A 23,496-nucleotide genomic window follows, 5' to 3' on the forward strand; every position below is an offset into this window, starting at 1 on the left:
AATAAAATTATACTTGCAACTTTAGGGGAAAGATGATTGCAAAGTTCATCGGGTCTGGAAAGCTCAAAAGGAAAGTTTCTGACTTCAAATGACATTTTAAAACGTCTCAGACCCAAGAAGCTATTTGGCAATTCAGAAACCCACATGGCTGACCCACAGCCAGGAAGCCATATAAGTCCTTGTTCTTTTGAATTCTCTAATACAGAAACTCCATATTCACATGATCAAATGAGAGGATTTATTTGTGCATCTGCTCACTAGAGGTAATAATCTCATTTCATTCTGTTCAATCTTTGCTTGACACCAAAAAGAGTGCAAAGTTTCTGAATACCAAAATGACATCTTACAATAACAATAGCTCCCTTTTAAAATAAACCTCTATATTTGATGGTATATTGCCTCTCCAGATGGGCTGTGGGTTATCCTGCAGAGTGAATGCTCAAAACCACCAGTTCTGCCATGTAGCCAGCAGGGTAGCACAGTGAACGGAGCACAGGCATGAAGTCAGGAAGACTCATCTTCCTGAGTTCAAATCTGGCCTCATAATGTGACTAGCTGTGTGACCCTCGGCAAGTCACTTAGCCCTGTTTGCCTCAGTTTCCTCATCTGTAAAATGATCTGGAGAAGGAAATGTTGAACCACTCCAGTATCTCTGCCAAGAAAACCTCCTTCACGGAGTCGTGAAGAGTCAGGCATGACGGAAATGACTGAAGACCAACAATAACAACATCGTGGGCACTAAGTCTGACAAGTTCTCCCAGGGCATAAACTGCTCTGGGTTCTTTGGAAATTTGTAGTCACATTCTGGGATGTCAGGGGACTGGAGCACTTGAGTTTCATTTCTTTTCTCTCTCTCTCTCCCTCCTCAATTTCCAGCAACAGAAAGAGGAAGGGGAATGAGGAGAAAGGAACCTGGATAATCCACCTAAGGGATAAGCAACCCCTGGAAGTGTGGCATAGTGAAGCAAGTACTGGACTTGGAGTCAGGAGGACCTGGTTTTGAATCCTGTCTCTCTTACATGGGTGACCGTGGACATGCCACTTACCCATCTTGAGCCTCAGATTCTTCATGTATAAAATGGGGACCAACTTCCTAAGGTTGCTATGAGGTTCCAAAAAAAGCATAGGATCATATGTTTAGAGCTAGAAGGAAACGTAGAGGTCAACTAGTCCAACCGTGTTATTTATAGATGAGGAAACTGAGGCCTAGCGAGAAGTCTATTGCCCAAAGTCACACAGGTAGTAAGCAGCAGAGCAGAGATTTGAACCCAGGTCTTCTGATTCCAAATATAGTACTCATGTTACTATATGTACTACATATATACGATACGTGTACTGTAGTGTAGCACAGTACACTGCATCCACTGTGTATAAAGGGTTTACCAAACTTAAAAGAACTATATAAATATCAGTTATAATAATTATTTTAGAAATTTTGATCCTATTTCCATATTATAGAGAGATGTAACATCATTCCAACTCATGGTTCTTAGGAGATGGTCATTTGTTAAATGCTGGAAACACCTGGGGTATCCCTGGGAAAAGGCTCCCCTGGAAAATCCTGTCCCCTGCCTTTTATTACAATAATTTTATTGAGTGAAGTACCCTTAGCCACCTATCTTTTTTTTTTTTTTGGTGAGGCAATTGGGGTTAAGGGTCACACAGCTAGTAAGTGTCAAGTGTCTGAGGTCAGATTTGAACTCAGGTCCTCCTGACTCCAGGGCTGGTGCTCTATCCACTGTGCCACCTAGCTGTCCCAGCCACCTATCTTGATAAGACAATGTCAAGGTATTTTAGAGGAATGGTGTTTTGCTTATTTGAATCTTAAATTTAAGTCATGTAAGCTTTGGAAGAGCTTTCTTACAGGCTGAGAGATAGAAGAAAAAAATATGCACTTAAAGTTATTAGTAAGTTTCATGAAGGCTTTTTTCAGAGTATTTTGCTTGGAAAAAGGCTGAGGGCAATTGGATAAATTTTTTTCAGTGACCCAGAATTACGAAATCCTATTTTGGTTCTATTTTCTTTCCTAAGAAAAATAATCTTTGCGCTTATATAAGAACAAAAATGATTATCAGGGGAATGAAAACCCAAGACAGATGAGGGGATGGCAGAACAGAATTTATCGCTCCTAAATAAATTTAAGTTACCAGACTTGGATGAACCAGCTTCTAGGGTACTGAAAAAAACAGCTGGCAGCTGCGATTGCTAAATTGTTCTGCCAGTTATCTGTGGAATCCTTGGCGAACAGGAGAGCTACCACCAGTCTGGAGAAGGAAAGTGTTGTCCCACTTTTTAAAAAGGGGAAGAGGGTAGAGTTTGACCAGTGAGTTCAACTTTGGTTCCTGGCAAATTTGTAGAATAAATTATTAAGCGGACAATTTGTAAGCATTTAGGAAGGGAAATGGTGATTCTTAAAAACCAGTATGGCTTCATCAAGATCCAGTTAAGGTCAGACTTACTTTATTTCTTTCTTTTGGACAAAGTAATTAGACTGGTAGATCAGGGGAATGCTGGAGACAAAACTTATTCTCAAATTTCAAGTCTTTCATGTTACTTAAGAGAAAGACATGTGAGTTACATGATAATAGAGTTAAATGGATTATTGAGGAATGACCATTCCAAAAGAATAGTCATAATAGGTTAGTAGCAACTTGCAGGAAGGTTTCTAATGAAATGCCTTTTCATATTGTGATGCTTAATATATTTTTTTAAAAAATCAGTGACTTGGATGAAGTCATAGAAGGCACATTTATCACACTTAGAATTGATGTGGAGATGGGAAGGATAGTGAAAACATCGAATAACAGTCATGATACAAAATAAACTAAAAAGGGAGGGAAGGACAAACCTAATAAGGTGGATTTTAATAGGGCTACTCTTTAAGTTCTATTCTTAGGTTCAAAACATCAACATCGTACGTTAAGGGAAGGCATGACTAGGCAACAGTTTCTTTGAAAAATACTGAGGAATTTTTAGCAAGCTAGTGAGTCAACAAGGTGATGTGGGAGTCAGCAAAGTTCATTCTATCCTGGGTTGCTTACTCCCTTCCCCTAGAAAAATGAAAGACTAATTATTTAAAATTTTTTAAAAATATTGATATGTTTCTTATTAAAATACAACACAACCACTGTCTGGTCCTATACAATATTCTAGGTCATTTTTAAATAATGTAAAAAACTTTTGTCAGCTGCTTCTCAGGGATTGAGGAGAGGCATAATACCCAGAACAAAAAGATATTTGTTTTGCTATATTTTTCCTTAAGTCGGACTACGTCGGAAATGCTGAGTTTTGAGGGTCATATTTTTGGGGAGGATGTAGGCAAGGTGGTGCTTGTCTAGATTAGGGTGAGCAAGATGGTGAGACAACTGGAGACCTTATCAGGGGAGTACTGACTAAAGAAACTGGGGCTGTTGAGGTTGGAGAAGATAAGCCTTAGGGTGGGAATAACTGCAGAAGTATATAAAGGGGTGTCATGGGGAAGAGAGATCAGACTTGAGCTGTGGTACTCCACAGGGCAGAAGCAGGAATAATGGTTGGAAATGACGAAGGAAAAGCTTTCCAACACTCAGAGAGCCAACAATGAACAAATGGAATGGGCTACCTCACAAGTTAAAGGAGTCCCCTTCCCTTGAGTTCTTTAAGTAGAGACTGGATAATCACTTGTCAGAAATATTATAGAAGTGAGTATTGGTCAGTTATGTGTTGGATTAAATGGTCTCTCATATCTCTTTTGACTCTGATTTTGAGGATCTCAGAGCTGGAAGGAAACTTTAAAACCATCAACTTTCAACCCTCTCTTTTTAGAGTGGTAGAAACAGCTCCCTAGAGGTGAAGTGGACTTCCCAGGGTCATACAGGTAGTCAAGCAGCAGAGTCTACTATATTCAAGCCCAGGTCTCCTGACCCCACATCTAATGCTTCTCATTGTGTAGAGGAGAAAATGAGCTAAGATCATTCAGGCCACTGGCACGTTAATTAAATGCTAAATGACTCTTGAGAAAGGAGCATATATACCAAGTTAGGGACAACATAGACCTTGGATTCTGGTTTCTAATCAGGCCAACCTTCCACTGCCCCATTGTGGGATAACATGTAATATTTCTTTTTTCTAGTCAAAGAAAAGCAACAACAGCGGCCTACAATCCCTTCAAATGAGGCCAACTGGCCTGGTTTCACAGGAAACTACCCAGTCTGTCTGGACGCCCCTGCTTGGAACAGCAACAACCTGTATTATAGGATTTGGGGAACTTCTCCAGCATTAACTAGATATTGAGTTTGGCTCAGTGTCTAATCCAACCCTTCAAACTCACCGGAACGTCTTCAAAAACAATATTCGACACATTGTTATTAGGACAACTCTGCCAGGCATTATTGAGGCGAAATGCCAGGGCACTTGTGTGACGACCGTCCAGAGCTGCAAATTTTCGGAATGTGCAGTTTTGGATGTTGATGGGGCCGTCATAGAACTGAATTCCTCGGATTGGGAAATTCCTACAGATTTCAGAAAGGGAAATGTTATCCTAAGATCAGACCTGAGACATCCTGCTGTTTGTGCAGAAGAGATACTTACGACTATGACTAACATGTCATCAGTATAATTAAAGCTAACAGAATTATTTTATGGTCATAAAGGGCTTTCACATGCATTAAATCATTCGATTATTCCAATATTCCGGTGAGGGAGACAGAGCAATCGTCATTGCCCTCACTTTCTAGACAAGGAAACGGAAGCTCAGAGACATTAAGACATTTGTGTAAAGCCTCACAACTACTGAGTGGTAATGCTGGGACTTTGACAACAGACTTTCTGAATCCAAATCTCATAGTGATAACAACAGTGGGAGTTTAAATTGTGCTTTAGCATTACAAAAATGTTTTTATATATATCATCCTATTTGATACTCATAACAACCCTGTGCTACGGGTAGAGCAAATACTAGTATTCCCATTTGCACCTCATAAAAACATTGATAATGAGGATGATAACTAACATGGTTATAGTGCTCCCTGTGTGACAGGCACTGTGCTAAGGGCTTTCACAATTATCATCTTATAAGAGGACACTGGAGCTCAGAGAGGTTAGTGATTGGCCCAAAGCCACAGGCTTAGTAAACATTATATCCAGGATAGGAGCCTAGGTCTTCCAACTCCTAGGTCTGTGTTGTCCCTGCTCCCCCACACTGCATTTCAGAGCTCTTACATGAGTTCAAGCATAGATCATGTCATTATCAATGGACAGGGACTGGGGAGGGGGGACAAATAGAAATGGAATATATGTGGGCAGAACAGTTTTAGGAGACCTTCAGGAATACTCCCACTCTACAGACTTAACCCACTTTCTCTCCTCAGCAAGGACTTTTTGGATTTACTATACCCTACTGGCACAAAGGATAAGAAAGGCAATTATTTGGGATTGTTGATTCCATGTTTTTTGTAATTTAAAGGCCTAGTTTGGGGAGGGTAGTGGGTAATGAGCACCAGAAAGCAGCTAGCTCAGAAAAGTTGTCCCTTCCCCATCCCATACTCCATTCTGTTGTGGGGTTTTTTTTGGTGGAAACACCTGGGGTATCCCTGGGAAAAGGCTCCCCTGGAAAATCCTGTCCCCTGCCTTTTATTACATTAATTTTATTGAGTGAAGTACCCTTAGCCACCTATCTTTTTTTTTTTTTTTGGTAAGGCAATTGGGGTTAAGTGACTTGCCTAGGGTCACACAGCTAGTAAGTGTCAAGTGTCTGAGGCCGGATTTGAACTCAGGTCCTCCTGAATCCAGGGCCAGTGCTTTATCCACTGCACCACCTAGCTGCCCCCTCCATTCTGTTTTTAAAATAAAAATTTATTGATATTTTAAAATTATGTACATACACACATATATATACACAGACACACACATTTATATTCGTGGGGGATTTCAAGTGGGATTTGTGGGTTTATTTATTTTTAAAATAACCAAATCTTTAAATAGAAGGCAAAGACATCAGTAGAAGAGTTGTAAAAATAATAACTGATGTACAGGGCTCTATAATTTATATTTCTTACTGAATTCTGTTCCCTCCCAGAAAATAATCCCTCGTATTAAAGTATGAGGAAAGAAAAAAATTCTGCAAAACTAAATGATGTAAAAAGTCTAACATTAAACAGAGGATGACACATCCATCATCTTCTACTTTTGTGAAGAGGCAGGGAAAAGGGGAGATATGTGTCTTCTCATATGTCTTTGTTGGGGTACAGGTTTGAAATATTCTGGTTTAATTGCTCTGTTGTAGTTCTTTCTAGTTACATTATTATAGTCATTGTATATATTGTTTTCTTGCTTCAGCTTACTTTGTTTTGCATCAGTTCATATTTCTTACCATACTTCTCTGTACTCATCATGTTCATTGCTTCTTATAGCTAAGTAGTACTCTACTACTTTCATGTACCATAATTATTTTATTCATTAGCCAATCCATGGACGTCTTTTTTTTTTCTATACATTTGTTAACACAAAAAGGGCTGCCATTAATACTTTGGTGAACAATGGGACTTTCTTTTTTTCTCTGATATCTTTGGAGTACAGGTCAAAGTCTGTGGACATTTTAGTCACTTTCTTTACATAATTGCAAATTGCTTTCTAGACTACTACCACCAATTTTGGTATTTCTACCAAAAAGAGAATCATAGATTAATGAATGCCTCTTTTTTCCCCAACCAATTGGGCCTACTTGCAGTTCTTTATACACAGCACCCATTTACATGCTTTTGCCCCATATCTGAAATGTTTTACCTCCTCACCCCCTTCCTTTGGAACCTCTAGCTCCCTCCAAGACTAAGTTCAAAAGCCACTTCCATCAAGAGATCTTTCTTCATTCCTCCAGTTATTATTACTCTCTTCCCTTCTTCCATAGCTAGGTGTTTCCAGTGAATTCTGAAATGATGTGAATCAAAGGGAAGTCTGGTATGCTGAGCTTTAGAAGACTCTACATCCTTAATGCTTCATAGATCTACAGACATGTGTAATCAACACAGAAGCATGATTGTTGATATAAAAATATGAACTGACTATATCATTCAGGTTAGAAATTAAACAAAACAAAACAAAACTTCCTGATGGAAAAGGCTGTCTGGCTCCAGAAAGGATTACCAAGAGAGACTGTGACATTGCCTTTCTAAAGACTTAAAAAATGCATTAAATAATTTAGGCCTAGATTTGTCTGGAATGGGCAAGGTGCTTTCAAATAATTTTATTACTTTCTAATCCCAGACCTTCAGAGGTAGTAGTTTCCTCTGCCCTATGGGAAGAGAATAATGGGAAGGTAGAGTTTGGACTTAGTGAAACCTTGGCTCAAGTCCAGTCCACTTTCCTATGTGACCTTCATCCAGTTATTTAGCTGCCTCTGAGCCTCAACTTTTTCATTTGTAATCCGGCACAGTAATATTTTTGCTACTCAATTTATAGGGCTGTTGTGGGGACCAGAAGAAATAATAGATGTCAGAGTGCTTTATAATGCCAAAGTACTATATAAATGGGAACTATTTTCAGATGGAAAATTATGCCACATACAGGGCAGGCATTAGATCTGGAAAAATAAGAGCCCTGAGTCTATTCCTCAGTTCAGTCTTACTCTCTCTTATTTGCACTTCGGGTTAGAAGTCTTGGATAAGTTTCTTTCATCGAAGGGAAGATAAGCTCATCACTGGGATGGGACACATTGGTGTGGGTAGTGAAGAACTTGCACAAACCAAATCTCTTTATAGGACGTCTCATCTCCTGATTAATTTGATAATTTTTCCAGCTCACTTTGGGTATGAAGCACCACCAACTAAGTTGGTAGAAGGCATACCTAAGTTTACTACTGGAATCATTGATTTACCTTAAAAACTGATGTCATTTTGACCCCTTAAATTGTACCCAAATCTACTAAAGTGGAGGGCAACCAAGAGCACAAATCAAAAGGATAAAAAGGATGCTACAACAGCTGCAGAACTTACTGGCCTATTGGGAGTGTTCTTCCACTGTGATCCAGCCCTCCAGGTCCCCAAATTCTATTATCCATCATCTCTGTTCCCACGTTACCACTCTCTCCAACAAACAAACTGTTTTTTATTTCTTGCTTTGAACCATCATCATAGGGGAATGTTCCACCACTGGAAGAAAGAGGATTTAAGGTGAACTTTCAAGGTTGAATCTCAAATTAAAAATTTATTTTAATTGATATTTTTGACTTTAAATAAATTTCATTTGTGAATATATGCCCCTCAACTACTCTGTCTTGTGAGCTATCCCTCGTAACAAAGATTTTAAAAGAAAGAGAAAAAAAATCACCTGTGCCTAACAGTATAAGCCATATTTCACACACATAGTTGGGGACCTTTCCTTTTCCTTCCCTCTCTCTAGTACACCAATGGGAGATAAGAAAACAGAAGAGCAGCATGAGGGGAGCCAAGGATTTTTCCCTTCCACATCTAGCCCTCATTGTACTACTGCCCAATTACCACCAGGAGAAACATAGATTCCCATGGCCATCTGGATGCTGACACCGTAGAATATTATGTAGAGCTACCCCAGAAATTCAAGGTAACCCTTGAACCCACTCTCCTTTTGGAAAGAAACCACTTGCCCTGCCATTATTTCCCAGGATCCTATGAGCCTTCTTGCCTACCCTGTTACTTTCCCTCCTTAAATAGTACCTGGCCCATCCATGGGCCATGAATGGAATATAATCATAAACCCTCTTTATGTGTCATCTCCTTCAATTAGAATATGAGCTCCTTGACAGGAGAGTCTCAATTCTCTAATTGTATCCAGTGCTTACCATAGTATTTGGCTCATTATAAGTGTTTAATAGCAAATGCTTTCTGAACTCTTTTACAGAGTCAAGTTAGCTTGGTCATAGTGAAACTCAAATTAAAGAGTCCAGATGTAAGAATTAATCTTACCTGGCTAGGGTCAGGCCAATCCCATTGTCAGCAAACCTGAGAAGAAAAACAGATGGTGAGGCACTGCTCTTCCCAACAATAACTCATGTTTAGATGAAACAAGATAATATTTATAAAGTGCTTTGTAAATCCAGCAGTACCACCACCTACTACTACTTCTACTATCACTACTACTACTATTACTACATGGATTATTATTACATGTGGATTCAGGGATTACAAAGTGCTTTGTTCATAGGCTACATAAAAAGGAATAGTGTGAGATAAGCTATCATTATGCTGATAAAATATTGGAAATATGAATTCAGGTCTATGTTTCCTTTTGACAGGCTCAAAACTTTAGTTCCAGATAATCTAGTCACATATCAAGTCATTCAAGACATTCTGTTGTTGTTGTTGTTGTTGCTGATCCTTTGTTTTTGAGGAGGACCAATGACATCAGGAAACTGATGTCTTGACTTGTTCGTGAATTGGATTTAAGTGAGGCAGAGCTGTGCGAAGTTGTCAGTCTCATTCTCTCTTCCAGAGTTATCCAAGTCCAGTGGCAGGACAAAAATCAAGATGACTGAGAAAGGCTGAGGATGGTGTTAGTTTAACGAAGGCAAAGACTATGTCTTATGCTTCAAAAGGGCCTAGTACCAGGTCTTGTTAACCATCACATTCTCAGTTCAGCATTTTGTAAAAAAAAAAAAAAAAAATCAGTACTTTAAAAGTCCACAAGGTGGTGGTATTGCTTCATGGTGATGTCCCCTTCATTGCCTCTGTGTATCAGTTTTTTTGAGTCTTTTAAATATGTGTGTTTCCGGGCATCTGTCTTTCCTTCTCTATCTTTGTCTCTGCATTTCTCTCTCTCTCTTTTCGAATCTCTGTTTATATCTCTGTCTCCATTTTTCCTTCTCTATCTTTGTCTCTGATTAGGCCTGTGGAAGTGTCTCACCACTCATCCATCTCTCCCCTTTATTCCCACCCCCTCTCCCACTCATACTCTTTTTTTTTCTTATCCTAGAGCTGACATGATGATGACTAACATAATTTATATTTCTTTTAATAAACAGATCAAATTGCTTTTTATATAACTATCCCTCATTTGATTATTTTCCCCTGTGGTTGACCCTCTTAAAGGATTCTCTCTCTCTGAATTAAGCTCTTTTTGCATGCGTAGTACTATCAACCTAATTATTGATGGTATCAGCTTGGCATTTCCATTTATATAACCAAATGTAGATGGCACTGAGCCACACTGAAAAGTATTAGGCTCCAGACTTAGTAAAAGTATTTTCTAAGTCTTTTAGGGGATATTACCAAAAAAAAAAGGAAAAAAAAAGCTTCTTGTTTATATCAGTTACCTTTCAGCCTCAGTAATTTCCTACTTCTATACTCAAGTATTATCAGAAATGGAATGCAAAAAATTAAACAGGTGGTAATCTTCTATTTACTCTCTCTGTACTTCTTTTCACCTTGCGTAGATAAGAGGTATAAATCCTCATTATTAGTCTCGCACCAGGGAAAAGTATGCTGGATGAAGTCTCATCCAACCCTAAGACTAGAACCATAGTTTAACTGTAAAGGAGAAAATAACAAAACTCACTGGCAGTGGTCCATCCACACATCTCCTCCTCGAAGCCATGCTCCATGATCCTGGTTTTTGTAAGCAATAAAATGCTTAATTATGGCAGGTTCCCTGGGCTTCAGAGGGTCAGCATCCTTGTGTGGGCTGTATCTGTAACACAAGAACAGAGAGAACTATTTTTGGCAGGAAGGAGCTTGTCCTTTGGGATTCCAGAAAATGCTTATTTATTCAAATACCTTGGTGGGTTCCTTCTGTTCAAAGCTCTCCAAAAGACAAGCTATTAGCATCATAGATATTAGAGCTAGAGCCAGAAGACACTCCAGAGGTGATGTAGCCCACCCCCTTCATTTTACATATAAGGAAACTGAGGCTTACGGAGGTTTAGGGACATGTCTAAAATCACACAAGTATTAAGTGTGAATGAGGTGGGGCCTGAACACTGGTTCTCTAAATCTAGAGACTATATCAACCATGCTGTAGAGATATGTATAATGTATGTATATGTATATAACATAATGTACGTATGTACAGGGTAGGTAAAAAATTATACTGTTTTAATAACTTTTCAAAAATTATATTTTCTTTATTTTTAGTCATTTATGAGATTTGATTTTTCACACATAATGTAAATTCATTTCCTATATATACTGTATATGATGCTATGGTATTGCAAATTAAAAACCAAAAAATAAGGGAGTTATTAAATATTGAAACCACTTCATGACTTCTGGCCCACTCTGTATTATATATGTATTTATGTACAAATATGTGTATATGAGCATATACATGCATTTGTATATATACATATGTATTCACACGGACACATGTGCATCATCATTGTACAATCTGTGCATGTATAGACACAAGTGTAAATACATACTGCATACATATAATCTTGTGCATATACTAGATTTCCATACACACAGCACATGTGAAAATATGTAGGCACACATGTATGTATATATGTATGCACACATGTATATACACAATGGCAAAAAAAAATGCTTATGTTTTGTTTTATCCTGGCTCCTGTCATGAGATTAGATCTTGAATTCTTATGGCGAGGTATGAAAAAAGGAGCTGTAAAAAACACAACAACAAAGGGCCCTGGTGAATGGAAGCCCTAAAGACCATTTCTACAGCTGATGTTTATCAGCAACAGTTTCAGAACAAACAAGAGACAGTTCCGATTGCTGGAGGGAGCTGAGTAAGGTTGGGGAACTATATGGAGAGAGCAGGAAGTTCATTTCAGGCCTTACCTGTTCAGCATGGAGGTTTCAAGTCCTAGTTCTGGAATAGGGAGAAGAAAAAGAAGGCGGGGGGGGGGGGGGAGAATCTTCCTGGACTTTGAGTAAGAAGATTTGGATTCATGTCTTAGCTATACCTCTAATTAGCTCTGTGGCCTTGGGTAATGACTATTTAAGCTTTTGTTTTTTAAAGTTTTCACAAAGTGCTTTATAAGTATTCTCTCATTTAATCCTCACAACTCTGGAAGATTGATGCTATTTACCTCAGGAAAATAGAGATTAGTGACTTGCTCAGAGTCACACAGTTAGCAGGTGTCTGAGACGACATATGAACTGCAGTCCCTAGCTCTAGCCATTACGCTATCTAGTCTGTTGAATCTCCTTGGGTCTGGAATCCATCATTTACAAATGAAAGGGTGGGAATATGATCCTATGATTAAGTAAGAGCCCTTCTAGCTCTAACAACCCAAAAGTCAATCTTAGAACTCCTTGACTTTCCCTCTTATTTGAGGAAAACTATCTATGGTATTAGATTAAAAAGCTTCATCTTGCTCAGTGATTTTGGCATCAGCTTTATTGGCCTTGCCCAGATTTTAATGGACACTTTGAACAAAGCTAAGAGCTCTTGGCAAGAGATCTGGTCATTTATAGCCCATTCCTTCCCAGGCGGTTTGTCTGTCCCAGTGATTTAGCTCAACCTCAAACTGGCCATCTTGGTTAACTTAGATGGATGTGGAAGATTTGCCTGATCGATTTAGATAAGTACTTGATGAATCTGTTTTTCTTGACCCCTAAATGACTTAAAATCATGCAACTGAGATGTAACCTCCTTCTTCAAAAAGCTAGCCTTGGATCTGACATGGAAATGCCTCAATGAGAAAATGTCTGAATCAAGCAAAACCTGCCACGCTCAATCTGGCCTTCCAAGGATTATGGGGCACAAACTGGGCAGTTAATTACCTGGCAGATATGATAGAAAGGAAAGGCCTCTTGTCTTTGGCAGATGCTTCTGTGGTTTTGACTCCATTGTCAATGATCATGCCAGCCTAGGGACGAAAGAAATGTGGAGCTTATTATATAAACTTTGGTATGTAGCAGCTCTTCTCAAGAAATGTTCCACGAATTCCATTTTGAGGAAGTTTTACTATCCTAATCAAGTGCTTAATCAAGGATTCTCAAGAAAGATGTAGGACATGAGATTGTCTGAGAACTGCATGGTCTACGAGAAATCACATAGTCTACACCTGTAGCATCTATTATTTCACTACCCAATCTCTCTTTGATCCCCTTGCAATCTGTCTTCTGCCCACACAACTCTACAGGAACTATTCTCTTGAAGATTGTAACCACCAGATCTGATAGCCCTATCCTCAGTTTTTATTCTCTAACACTTCTCTGGAGCATTTGGCACTTCATGCAACTTTATCCCTCTTGAAAAGATTTTTTCTTGACTTCTGTGATACCGAAATACTTGGTTCTTTTCCTCCTTTATTGACCACTCATTGCCTTCTTCACTGGCTTTTCTATATTTCCCCCAAATTTTCATCAGAGATACTTCCTAAGGACTGGTCCTTGCTACGTTTGTTCCTCTCTTTATACGTTTTCTTTTAAATTTATTCACTCTCAAGCCTTCAACTATCATCTTTGTGTTGAAAGTAAATTAACTATTGTTGTGACCTGCCTCATAATCTGTAGATTTGGTTGTCTAATAGTACCTCAAATTCAACATTTCTAAAACTAGATGGCTCTAAATTAAACATCTTTCTCCCTAAATTAGTTATTCCTTCTGACTCTCCCATTTATGTCAAGAATTCCACCCTTCTAATCTCGCTGTTACTCAGCATTGAAATGTTGGAGTCTTCTTTGACTTTTCCCTCTCTCTCAAGAGACCCACCACCACCACCAGGGGCCCCCTGCCCCCTTGCTTTTCTCTTCCTTTCTCATATTCATTGGCCCAGATGCCTTTGGTTGATCTGGGTGGTGCCTCTTTTCCCTTATTTTACCCCCTTTCTCAGCATGGTAGCAAGATCCACCACTACTAGGGGAACCCCCTGCTTTTTCTTTGTCCCCTTTTTTGTCCATACCTCATCCAGTCCACTTGATTGATCTTACAGTTTGGTTGAAATGGGAATCACCAATTCCGTTCCTTCTGGTGAGATGGAGCACCACCAGGTCTCACCATCTGCCCTGCCACTGCATCCTAAACTCCTCTAGGCCTTACCATCTGGCCTGTATCTATGCCATCTAGACACTTAGACACTCTCATATGACCTACTGATGAAATCTAAAGATCCTCAGTTTTGCCATTAGCTTTTACATTAGTCCCTTCAGTGCTGTGCCCACTGCCACAACTCTAATTCATGCCCTTATTACTTTGTAAGAGATCAACAACAGCTTCTTAATCAATCTTTCTGCCTCAAATCTATCTCCTCTCCACTATGCCCTACACCCTGACACCAGATGAATATTTTTTTTACTAGATTTTAATTGGTATTCCTGTCCAATGATACTAACTGGCATAGAAACTTGTATTGGGTCCCCTTTGCCAACAGAATTTAGTACAAATGGATCAGTTTGGTATTCAAAGTGTGCTATAAGCTGACCCCAGTTCATGTTTCTAGACTTATCTCATACAAATCCCTTATATTAAATTCATACTTGAGCTAAACTGGCCTACTCAATGTCCTTTCCTATCATCAATCAACACAATATGCATTAAATACACGGTATGTGGAGGAAGTTGTGCTAAGTGCTGAGAATACAGATGAAAAAATCCACACAGTTCCTGCCCTAAAGCCACTTACATTTTATTATTGTTTTCAGCCCCACCTATTGAATTCTATCCATTTTCCAGGTTCTTATTCAAATGTTTCATTCTGTCATGGGGCGCAGAGCACCCCAGAATTTCTCTGGGGCACACCGAGGAATCTTCTCCTTGAGAAACTAAACCAGAGGACAGATAACGCCTAGAGGAACCAAATCCGACTGAGCTAGCTTGGGATTCCTACCCTTCATTCTGGTCTCCCTTATCCTGGGGAGATAAGTTTGGGTGTGGCTTTGGCCTTTGTGTTCTGAAGAGGGATCTGTAGCCACCCCTCACCCAATTCCTTTAGTCACTACCAGTGGGGGATGGTCCTCCACTGCTCACCCAATTCCCCCAGCTACCACCAGTGGGGGATGGTCCACCTTCATTAAAGGAACTTTCCACAGGCAGATGGTCCACCCCCATCAGGCCTCTATAAAAGTACCTTCCGGTCTCCTGTTCGAGGAGATTTGGTACCTCTGAGCCATGTGCTTTATGCCAAATCTCCCCATGAAAAGTCTAAGGATTTCTTTCATGGTTTCCCTCCCCCCCCTTCCCTTCCCTTGCTCCTAAATAAACTATCACCTTGTTCTAACTAAGTTTTGTGTGCAAGAGGGTGTAATTCTTTAAAGAGGAATTCCTAAGAACCCCAACCCCAACTCATACCCCATTTTCCCACCATATCAATTCTATGAAGTTTTCAGTGATCTCTCTAGCCAGAATTTCTCCCTTTTCTGAACCCTGTATAGTACTTTGCTTTTTACCACTAAAATGGAACTTAAATGCTTTATTTGTGTCTTGTATGATATTATTACATATGAGACTATAATCTCCTGGACTATGTTTTAAACACCTTTGTATACTATGCCTTATACATATCAGGCATTCAATAAATTCTTGTGAAATAAATAAATAAATAAATCCATGAATGATTATTTTTACAATTAAAAAATTAAATTATACTTATAGCAACTTTAAAAATTATTTTCATAATTATTAGATCACAAAAATATTATCTGGCCAAAATATGTACTTTGCCCTTCCCATATTTCTAGCATTTTTCTAGCATTCTTCCTTTCCTAGAAAGGGGAAGAATGGAACACTGCAATAAAAGAAAACAATTTTTTAGATCTATACTTATATCTATCTGCAAAAACACACATATGCACACAAATAATTTCTCCAACAAATCTTGCCTCTGAAAATAAAACCAAACATCCATATGAAACAATCACCCAGATGTTTCTAAGTATTATCATTTGTTGGTATATTGACAAACATCTGGCTGGCTATTTTGGTTTCCATCCAGCTATTTAGGTTTCACAGGTACATTTATAGATTATTATGAAACTGAAACAGACAATAAGAGAGAATAGAAATAAATGCATCCAATTTTCTTTCAGTTCATTCCCTTTAGGGCTGAGGGATGTGGGCCAGTGCTTATTTCCATGGATGGCTTACAATATTCATCCCCCTCAAATGAATCATGAAAAGGATCCATTACTATTCCAGAGGAGAACTGAGTCTCGTGCCAGCAAAAAAGAAAAGACAAGCATCCTTTCCCTCATTTGGTTTCTACCCAAATGCTGAGCCTAGAATCAGTGGTTTTAAGTCCACAGTTTTAAATCTGTTTTATTCAAGAATAGCTAAAGAAGTCTAGTGATAAAGTGGTGGCAAACTGGGACATCTCCAAAAAGGTCACCTTATTTTCATATATGAATTCTGGGAATAGAATTGTCACTGTCTATGGCAGAAAAAAAATGACTAACATACATCCTAAGTGGGCCAAGAAAAGCAAGAGTCAATGTGGATCATTTGGCTGGGAAAGCTCTTTCTCCTTCATGAAAACTTACCCTATAGTTGGAATGAGCCCGATTGTTATAGAATTTTCCCAGTGGAATGTGTTCTGAGTAGCCTGGAGAGTACATTCCTTCTGAGGGGCCTGTAGGTACGTGGTGAAAAATAAACCAAAATCCAGTTTCCTATGGGGGGGGGAGAGAGGAAGAATAGAAGGAAAAATCCATATAAATACTCACTTCCAGGTCTATTAAATCAAATCAGGCAAAGTATAGTAAATACTAACTAAAAAGCATTGTAAATGTCGACTAAAATGCAATATATTTACATTTCTCACACAAACCTATATCCTCCCTTCACAAACACACTTTCAGTTTTCTTTCTGAAGAGAAATGCTAAAGTTTCTTGAAGCAGGTATACTTTTCAGGGGCATCAAGTCAATTAATTTAAATAGAGCCATAGCTAGAAGTTTTTGTACCCAGGGCAAGCAGCATAGTATATGTTCTCAAACACAGCTGGTTAGGCTGTCTAATGCTGTAGGAGTGTAGATGTGGTCCCTAGAAGTCAATGAAGGGCTCATTGGGAGAGTAGCACTGGTAATTTCTCTGGTGCAAAACTCAGTTGTTTCTAGCTTCTGAAGGGCTGCAAGTGCTTTTACAATTCTCTAAATTCAGCACAATAGGGCAAAGCCTAGTTATACTACTGTAGTAATGGCTTTGAATTTAAAACATCCTAGGCTTACCATTTCTAAAGGCATTATTCTAATTTCTATAAACTCTGGGGGATATCTATTGCTTGAACTGAGTCAATGTGATTCTGGTCTAGAAATGTTCCTGAGGACAAATGATGAGTGTTTACAGCAGTATGTGATAAAAGAGTTAGCTAAATTTCAATCTTCTGATATATTCACATCTCCAAAGGAGTGATCAGCTCTAGTATCTCTAATTTCTTTTTTCCCAGAGAAGAAACTTTTATACTCACCTCGGAACCTGCAGCAGCACAATTTACAAGGTTGTTGTTGGGATTTGCCATCCAGAAGGTGGACACAGCACTGTAAACATGAAAGAAGAGATTCAATATGCATATTGGAATTATTGATGTTCAAAAACTTCAGCGAGCATTTCTAGGACTTTACAATTAGTTTGAGGAGTCTCATAGAAATAATCACGTGAAAAAAGGACCACATCTCTGTTTAAAAACTGTTCCTTTCCATTCAAATACATTTTCATTTAAGAATTCAAAATATTTAGAAAGAAAAAGGACCTAGACTTTTTTTTTTTTTTTTTTTAGGCAATGGGGGTTAAGTGACTTGCCCAGGGTCACACAGCTAGTAAGTGTCAAGTGTCTGAGGCTGGATTTGAACTCAGGTACTCCTGAATCCAGGGCCGGTGATTTAACCACTGCGCCATCTAGCTGCCCCAGGACCTAGACTTTTGAAGAAAGAAGCCATTTGTGGTGGAGATCCTTGAATGTTGAGACAACTGTTTGGAGACCAGTAAAGTCTATAAAACAAAATGAAACGATTCTGTCAAATAATAGGCTTCCATACGAAGAGAGCAAAGTGTTATTCCTCACTAAGCCAGGGAACTCTCTTCTGATTGTAAAGAGACCATTAGGGGATTGTCTAGAAATCTGGGGACGTCAAGTAGCCTTCTGTCTATTCTGACTTGTGAATGTGTGGGAGGTGATGATCCTTTCCCTGCTAAAAGATAGCTGCACAGAATGGGAATAATTCTAGTAAAACAGAAAAAAAATGGTTCTTTTTGTACAGAGAAGATGCATCATTAGGCAAAATGTGTAGGGATTGATGAGCAAATTAACATTTTCTCTGTGAAAAGTCATAATCAAGTAGTTTAGGGTATATTATGTCCTTTGAGGCTATGAAGCCCTAAAGAGCTGAAACCAGAGAGCTAGGCTTTAGCATAAGCCTTACTATGTTTATGATGCAAATAAAAGATTCAGAGTGACTTTTGTATCTAGTCTTGTTTGAGAAACAATATTATGCCATTTATTGTTGTGCCATTATTGACCATCTTAGTATTTTGTTACTTTCCAAAAAAATCCACCAAATATTTCTAAGAGAATGAAAGCAAGGGAGAGCTGAAGTTTTTTGCCCTAAGCAATAGGCCAAATAGATAATTAAAGCAGTTAAATTCAAAGAATTTTTCACACTAGCAAGGAGCTTTAGAGAGGGAGGACTCTGGAACTAGCTATGGTTGTTATGGAAACCAAAGTAAGCTTTAGCTTGATTGCTGAAAAGCAAGGCTGGGAGGTAATGCTGGATGGAAGCCAGCCCTATTTTATTTTTATTGAGAACAGAATTTTAAAGCTGAAAGTAACCTTTGAAATTATCTTAGTCTAATCCTTCTTATTTTATAGATGAGGGAAACTGAGGCCCAGAGATGATAAATTTCTTATTCAAGAAAAAAAAATACCCTAGTAGGTCTAAAATAGGACCAATAATTCTCCAAAGACAAGTAAGAAGAATTTTTTACACAATGATTGTGGAATTATTTGCTTTTTTTGGTCTATGCTACAAATAGTGTACATGACAATAACACCCTCTCACCCGCTTTCCCTCTTCTTCTCCCCCCACCCCAGTGAAACACTACTGAATTGCCTTATTATAGTAGAGACATGAACTTTAGAGGAGAGGTCAGCTACTTATAAAACAATCTACTAAGGCATAAATGGATTATGATCTTCGTCAGTGGGGGGGAGTGTTCACCATTGACAAAATCCTAGGTCTTCTGAAGTATCAATGATATCACTTGGCATTGCTCTAGTTTCCCCAAAAGCAGTGTTTAAATAAATTTCAGTAGAACAGTGCTGCATAGTGGATAGATGATCAGATTCAGAAAGAGGAAGACCTAAGTCCTGCCTCTTTAACACATACTAGTTGTATGACCAAGGTTAAGTCCCTCACCCTTCCCATGCCCCAGATGTTTCTCTTAGCCTATTAATTACATGTAAGTTATTAATCTGCATTTGTGGGTGTTTGCACACCTGAAATTCCTTATATGGATGAACTCACAGGACTGGACCAAAAAAAATATTAACCTTCTCAATATCTCTTAAAGATTACTTCTGTATTTTATAGGTAGAGTGTGTGTGTATGTATGTATACATATGTATATATGAGTATGTATCCATACCTATCTACACATCTACATACATACATATCTGAAGTCACACTGCAAGTCAGAGACAAAGTTGGTGACAGAACTGGATGAATCCTCATGGTCCATAATAGAATCCACCACTGTCTACTAAATCTTATTTCCTTCTTTTAGCTTGTCTGTCACCTCTGTCTTCTTAAGAAAAGAAGACTTCTGGCCCAGTGACCAAACTCAAGGGACCAAGTCAGGAGTTGTCAAGGGTGGCATAGAACCATCTCCCTAATTTATTCTATAATTGACTACATCTCATCACTGGTAAAGGGCTTCATTATTATTTTTTTTGGGGGGGGAGAAGTGACATTGCTTATGAATCAGATTACCCTTAGCACTTCCATTCCCTTGTAGAGAAAGTAAAGTTTGAGGTGGAAAAGTAAAATCATTGAAAGATTCAATGGCTTGGCTGAGCCACGCCTGCCATTACAGTGTAAGAGAGGGTGGGACTAGGAAACCTCTCAGGTCTTTTTTGTTTCTAAATACTATGGTCTATAATTTCACTGAGAAGCAACTAAAATTTTTCATTTTCCTATCAGATAATTCTGTGAAGGAAGCAGCTAATTAAGAGTCAAGGTCACTTATGATTTCTTGAAGAAACTCAAGATACATTTTAGGATTATCCCATCCTTTCTGTACTCTTCTATGGTGGTCAGAAAAGAAATTATTGTCCTTTCTTTAAACTTTATCCAGTAGCCTGAATAAGTCTTGTTTTTGGCCCACTCTAGGGAGAGTGTCCAGCCCTGGCAACTGCCTCTACAATTGTGTCAAAAGAGCTCGTGTAATTCACTTCTTTCCAGACTGACCAATGAGACATGTAGACAGATTTGGATACAATCTGTAAGCATCAATTCTACCATCTGGTGCTGGTCTCTGCATGTTAATGGTGAGGAGCATTTTCAGCTAGAATCATTACTTTGCTTTTGAACTTTCCTGACAGATGGCAGGAGGTGACACTACAAAATCATTGGCAGAAATTTCTGGAAATGTGTCCAAATCACTCACCATCTTAGTAATCCCTAAAGTCATGACAATAGCCAATGATTTCTTGATGTCAGTGTTTGATAGTTGGCTGTTATAAGGTAATCCAAACTTTGTTATACCATACACCCACCAATTCCTTATAACCTATATGTTGTCAGTCTTTGAATTAGAGAATTAGAGAAACAATAAGTCAGATTCTCCCAGGTTATAAGCTTTTCCATGAAAAGAAGTTAAGAGTAGTTGAAAAATTGTGAAACTTCCATGCCCAGTAGGGGCCTTACTGTTTTCTAGTGGTTCCCCTGATAAACTTGGAAGGTTACTTGGAAATTATAGTTATATATGTGCTTTGCTCCATATTATTTATTTACTCAAATTTTGAAGCCAGATTCTCTCAAAGCAATCATAAAAAGATAGTAAGATAATAGATTTTGAGTGGAAAGGCCATGTAGTCCAAACCCCTAATTTTGCAAATGAGGAAAATGATGCCCAGAGAAATTGTGTTTTGCTCAAGGTCAGATAGGCAGTTAGTAGCAAGTTGGAATTCAAACCTAGTTCCTCACACTCCAACCCCTACTAAGTGTTCTAACCACTGCATTGCCTTGCTTTCTTACACTACATTTCCTCCAAAAGCACAGTTTCTTTGGAAATACACTGGGTTCAATAGGTCCTTCAAGTTCTCTTGCCCTCCTCTCCATGCTACTAGCTTAACTGCAAGGAGAAGATCATGTCTTATGAAACGCTGGCTCTGACATTAGAGAGATGAGCACATCAATAGTTCATAGAAAGCTAATGAAAATTAACTTTTACTTGGAAAGCCACACTGAGGATGAGGCCATAAACAGATTAAATACAGTTATGAAAAGGAGTGTCATGCTCAATCCTGCTGCTTGCTTTGTAAAAGTTAATACTGGCACAAGTGATACTATGGCCCTTCAATACTTGGAATTACAGTGGCAAGAAAGCATAATAGCATCTTCTATCTGGAGAGGAAGTCTTGTTACATTATGGAATTCCAGGAAAATCAGTTCTGACCTGGGAAGAGTCATTTGATTTAGAACAAAATGTTAAATATGCTGAAAGTGCTTGATAAATACTTGTTGAATGGTTTACCTTTTATATCTTTATTGCCCTCTCTCTCTCAAGATGTCCCAAGGCAAATCAGAAGCTGATGTTATAGTTGGTAGCTTTTATAATTGAGTTGATTCACAAAATTTGGTATCTGCTGTGCTGAAATGCTTAAAGTGAGAGCCTTTCGGTTTAGGCTGAACTGGTTGAGTCTGATATTAAATTAAATTAAACATGTGGATCTGATACACTGATTGAATCAGCACTTTCAGAACTGGAAAGCACCTTCAAGATGTTTTTAGTTCATCTCCCTCATTGCAGGGAAACAGAGGCTCAAAGGGATGAGTAGGTCACACAGCTAGATGATGCTTAATAAATGTGGATTAATTGAATGGAGATTTTAATCTGGTTTTCCTTTCTTAAAAGCCATTACCCTTTCCATTCCACCATTAATTCTAGTGGGTTGTACCATAATTCTAAAGAAAAGTGACATAGTTCTGTGGTTTGAAAGTCAATCATAGAGTAGAAACTCTTTGTTCTATTTCCACTCTTGCCACCTGCTTCCCATGTGACTTTTGCTTTCAGTCTCTAAGTATGCTATTTAATGTGCATTTTACAAGTGGCATAGAAAAGCAAACAAATCCCCCAAATTTTAATGTCAGCTTTAGTCTGTGAGTCATAACATCTAATCATACAAAATTAAAATTATACATTGTCTGGCATGACATGAAGGAAGGAATAAACAAAGTATTTATTAAGCACTTGCTGTGTGCAAAGAACTGTGCTAAGTATTGGGGATACAAATAGAAAAGAAGACAGTCAGTGCTTTCAAGGATCTCACATTCTAATGGGGGAGAAAACACATGTGGAAGGTTTCAGCTGCAAGTCAGATAGAAAAGCCCTATGGTATAATGGTGTAATGGCAAAGCAGATGGTGATGAGTCTGCTTTAAGACTGTATCATGTTGGATACAATTGGAAGAATCATATAAAATGAACATAGGTTCTTTACTACATAGTAACTCAGAATTTTTTCCCATCCATAACTCTAATCCTTCAAGTTCTGGACAAGGACTTTGGACTTAATTGTGTTCTTATTTTGGCTAAATGTGCATTTAGGACTCTGATTAGTTCAGCCACTATGCCTATAAATATTGACTTCAAACTATGCAGACTAGCTTATACCTCTTAAGGATCAATCATGGTGCCCCGTGTGACCTCCCAGAAGCCATGTCCCTTATGTTGTTTCAACCCTTACTTGCAATCCTGCCTGGGTTTGGGGATGTATCCAGGGTAGGAATCCTCTGTGATCATCCTGCACATTCTGCTGTCCCTATCAGAGGGGAGGAGGGTTCCAGCCTTAACCAGGAGTCCAAGGCAGTGATCGAAGGTATTTCGTTCCTCAGGTCCATCTTCAGTAAAGAAGCAGTGGCCCAGGGAGTCATATCCCACAACATCCTTAACCTTTAGAAATCAAGATAAAAGCAACATTTCATTTAGTATTCTTAGCCACCTACTCGTTAAGCTTTTAATGTTGTCACTAAATGATGGAAAAAGGCAACATCTTGGCATCAACCAAGGCAAAGTGTCTGTCTGCAAGAAGGCAGCAAAATGTCTCAGCAATGCCATGGACATGAACATGAATCAGTGGTATGAAGGACCTTCTTTGACTCTCTGAAGACGACTGAATCTCTTGGGCCTGATCCAGTCTGAAACTGCCCTTCTAGGGTAGGGAGGTGTTTACCCTGGTCCTCACCTCTCTGATGTTCAGTGGGCTATCATATTCCCATTCTATCCTTCCTCTTTCCCCAAAGGTTAACTTGTTGTTACCCCCAAAGTGGGTAAGGTCAGCACACACATTTGCACCCATTTGATCAGATGCTAAAGATGTGTGGGAGTCTGGAGATTTTAAACTTATTGTTCTCTTTCCTCGAGGAAGGAACTGA

The 23,496-nt window shown here is 38.7% G+C and overlaps 1 protein-coding gene across 1 annotated transcript in view; it reads right to left on the reverse strand.

The window, feature by feature from the left end:
- LOC122744712 (cell migration inducing hyaluronidase 1) overlaps positions 1 to 23,496 on the reverse strand; it is a 239,432-nt gene that overhangs the window by 24,643 nt on the left and 191,293 nt on the right. The window contains exons 14-21 of the mRNA XM_043990351.1: positions 22,809 to 23,014; positions 17,314 to 17,383; positions 16,389 to 16,517; positions 12,693 to 12,778; positions 10,504 to 10,635; positions 8,916 to 8,951; positions 7,968 to 8,123; positions 4,310 to 4,490 (exon numbers count right to left, since the gene is read on the reverse strand). Of these exons, the coding sequence (XP_043846286.1) occupies positions 4,310 to 4,490; positions 7,968 to 8,123; positions 8,916 to 8,951; positions 10,504 to 10,635; positions 12,693 to 12,778; positions 16,389 to 16,517; positions 17,314 to 17,383; positions 22,809 to 23,014 (996 nt within the window). The remainder of the gene's footprint in view (positions 1 to 4,309; positions 4,491 to 7,967; positions 8,124 to 8,915; positions 8,952 to 10,503; positions 10,636 to 12,692; positions 12,779 to 16,388; positions 16,518 to 17,313; positions 17,384 to 22,808; positions 23,015 to 23,496) is intronic.

This window comes from Dromiciops gliroides, chromosome 2, assembly GCF_019393635.1.
Source record: "Dromiciops gliroides isolate mDroGli1 chromosome 2, mDroGli1.pri, whole genome shotgun sequence".
In the NCBI taxonomy this organism is placed as follows: Eukaryota; Metazoa; Chordata; class Mammalia; order Microbiotheria; family Microbiotheriidae; genus Dromiciops; species Dromiciops gliroides.